Genomic DNA, 3,180 nt, shown 5'->3' with positions numbered 1-3,180 from the left:
CCTGTAAGACATTGTCTACTTATTTACCCTTCCTGTGGAGCTAGCACCTGAACATACAGGCCCAGCACAGCAATCCCAGCCGTAAGGGAGAGGAAGAGGAGAAAGGAATCGAGTTCTCACCAAAACTGCTCGAGGAATCTGCCGCGTCGCTGGGACGCAACCACCGGCGGCCCGAGGCTGAGGCGCCTGGACCCGAGCGAGCAGCCTCCTCTGGCCGTGCCGTGAGACGGGGAGGAGGAAGGAGGGTGAGGTAGAGAGCGGGGGAGAGAGAGTGGCGAAGGAAACAAAGAGCGGGATTGGATAGCAATAGCAAGCAGCGGGAGGGAGGCAAAGGGGATGGGGGCTGGGATATTCGGGCGGAGGGATTCGGATCGGCTGCGACCAGCGCGCTCCGGCAGTGGTGGCAGATCCTGGCCGCTCACGTGTCAGGCCACACCCTGCTGCTGCGTCTGTCCGGTCCGGGTGTGTGAGGCCAACTTTAACGCACGATCCTAAATGAATGTCCGTTTGGTTCGGATTTCGTCCGTTTAGGGTGTTAATGATGTTGTGTTTGTCCGGATTTGTGGATGCGGCGGTCGTGTGCCCAACGCATGGCTGCATTTTGGCCGCATCTTGTCTCTAAGCATGTAAAGTGAGAAACAAAAGAAGATTTAAGTCGCGGCCGCGACTCGCACTAGTTCACGCCGGCCGACAATATAGCCGGTGGCCTATAGTCTGATGCCGACAACAAAGTCAGCGGCCGGCATAGGAGCCAGCCTTCAAAAAGACATGTTTCACGCTGGCAACAAAGCCAGCGACCGGCACAGGAGCCTGCCTTCAAAATGGACAAGTTTTGTCGCCGGCAACAAAGTTAGCGGCCGACATACTAGACAGCCTTCAAAAGAGGCAAGTTTTGTCGCCGGCAACAAAGCCAACGGCCGACACAGGAGCCAGCCTTCAAAAAGGACCGCCATCGCGGCCATCGCGATGGTGGTCTCACCTAGATCAGGCCGTCGCGGGCGAACATCTCGTTCTGCCGGTTTGTGAACCAAGCCTTCCTCTTCGGTGACATGTTGTTTTTGTCGACGACCATCAACGCTAGTGCCACCTCCTTGGCTTTTGTGTCGGCACTGGTGGCCTCGATCTCTAGCTTCTTGAGTTGAGCGGCCTCCTCGATGTCAAGCTTCCTCTTCTTCACGGCCTCCTCCATGTCAAGCTTCTTCGTTTGAAGATCTAGGTATATCTTCATTTTCTTCTCCTTCCCTTCGCTCTTGCATGGTCCAAGGAGCTTGTGCTGGCCGCGGCCATGGCAGGGGACGAGAGATTGGCCGGCGTGGGGCGTCCCATACCCATCACGAGGAGGACGTGCACCTTGGAGACGATGGACTCCTTATCCTCAAGGTCGGTCTGGTGCTGCATCGCACATGGCAGGGCACACAGCCTTCTTCTCCTTTTCCACAGCTCGTCGGTCCTTCCTCTTGGCCGATTCCTTGTCGAGCTTGGCAGCCTCCGCCGGTGTGAGCTCCGACCGAGGCTTCTTCTTCATAGGCTTCGCCACGGGTCGAGCGGCAGGTAGTTGCTCACCTGGATTCACCTCGTCGGCCATGATGGATGGAGGGAGGGGGAAGGCTAGGGCGCGGGAGAGTGGAGGGCGGTGCGCGGGAGGGTTTTGGAAGAAAGGAAGGGAAAGTGGCCGGTTGTACCACCGACGGGCGGGCCAGGGGAGGACAAGGGCACACATCCCTGTTGGGGAACACGGTAATTTCAAAAAAATTCCTACGATCACGCAAGATCTATCTATGTGATGCATAGCAACGAGAGGGGGAGTGTATCTTCATACCCTTGAAGATCGCTAAGCGGAAGCGTTTATCAACGCGGTTGATGTAGTCGTACACCTTCACGATCCGCCCCGATCAAGTACAGAACGTACGACACCTCCGTGTTCAGCACACGTTCAGCTCGATGACGTCCTCGCCTTCTTGATCCAGCAAGACGGGCGAAGTAGTAGATGAGTTCCGGAAGGACGGCGGCATGGTGATGGTGTTAGTGAAGAACAATCTCCGCAGAGCTTCGCGTAAGCACTATGGAAACTATGACGGAGGATAAACTAAAGGAGACGGGGTTGCCGGCACACGGCTTGGTGATTCTTGATGTGTCTTTGGTGCTAGTGTTGGAAATATGCCCTAGAGGCAATAATAAAATGGTTATTATATATTTCTTTGTTCATGGTAATAGTCTATTATTCATGCTACAATTGTGTTATCCGGAAATCGTAATACACGTGTGAATACATAGACCACAACGTGTCCCTAGTGAGCCTCTAGTTGACTAGCTCGTTGATCAACAGATGGTCATGGTTTCCTGACTATGGGCATTGGATGTCATTGATAACGGGATCACATCATTAGGAGAATGATGTGATGGACAAGACCCAATCCTAAGCATAGCTCAAAGATCGTGTAGTTCGTTTAGCTAGAGCTTTTCCAAATGTCAAGTATCATTTCCTTAGACCATGAGATTGTGCAACTCCCGGATACCGTAAGAGTGCTTTGGGTGTGCCAAACGTCACAACGTAACTGGGTGACTATAAAGGTGCACGACGGGTATCTCCGAAGTGTCTGTTGGGTTGGCACGAATCGAGACTGGGATTTGTCACTCCGTATGACGGAGAGGTATCTCTAGGCCCACTCGGTAATGCATCATCATAATGAGCTCAATGTGACCAAGTGTCTGGTCACGGGATCATGCGTTGCGGTAAGAGTAAAGTGACTTGCCGGTAACGAGATTAAACGAGGTATTGGGATACCGACGATCGAATCTCGAGCATGTAACATACCGATTGACAAAGGGAATTGTATACGGGGTTGCTTAAATCCTCGACATCGTGGTTCATCCGATGAGATCATCGAGGAGCATGTGGGAGCCAACATGGGTATCCAGATCCCGTTGTTGGTTATTGACCGGAGAGGCGTCTCGGTCATGTCTGCATGTCTGCCGAACCCGTAGGGTCTACACACTTAAGGTTCGGTGACACTAGGGTTGTAGAGATATGAGTATGCAGTAAACCGAAAGTTGTTCGGAGTCCCAGATGAGATCCAGAACGTCACGAGGAGTTCCGGAATGGTCTGGAGGTAAAGAAAATATATAGGAAGTCAGGTTTCGGCCATCAGGAAAGTTTCGGGGGTCACAGGTATTGTACCG

The 3,180-nt window shown here is 53.0% G+C and overlaps 1 protein-coding gene across 1 annotated transcript in view; it reads right to left on the bottom strand.

Moving 5' to 3' along the window:
* LOC123078912 (UDP-sulfoquinovose synthase, chloroplastic) overlaps positions 1-1,189 on the bottom strand; it is a 5,553-nt gene extending 4,364 nt beyond the window's left edge. Inside the window, exons 1-2 of the mRNA XM_044501564.1 lie at positions 1,005-1,189; positions 121-410 (exon numbers count right to left, since the gene is read on the bottom strand). Coding sequence (XP_044357499.1) covers positions 121-410; positions 1,005-1,189 — 475 coding nt within the window. The remainder of the gene's footprint in view (positions 1-120; positions 411-1,004) is intronic.
* Between the last annotated feature and the right edge of the window lie 1,991 nt (positions 1,190-3,180).

This window comes from Triticum aestivum, chromosome 1B (genome assembly GCF_018294505.1).
Source record: "Triticum aestivum cultivar Chinese Spring chromosome 1B, IWGSC CS RefSeq v2.1, whole genome shotgun sequence".
Taxonomy (NCBI): Eukaryota; Viridiplantae; Streptophyta; class Magnoliopsida; order Poales; family Poaceae; genus Triticum; species Triticum aestivum.
Note: the sequence above shows the minus strand (reverse complement) of the source record. Positions and strands in the feature narration are given on the sequence as shown.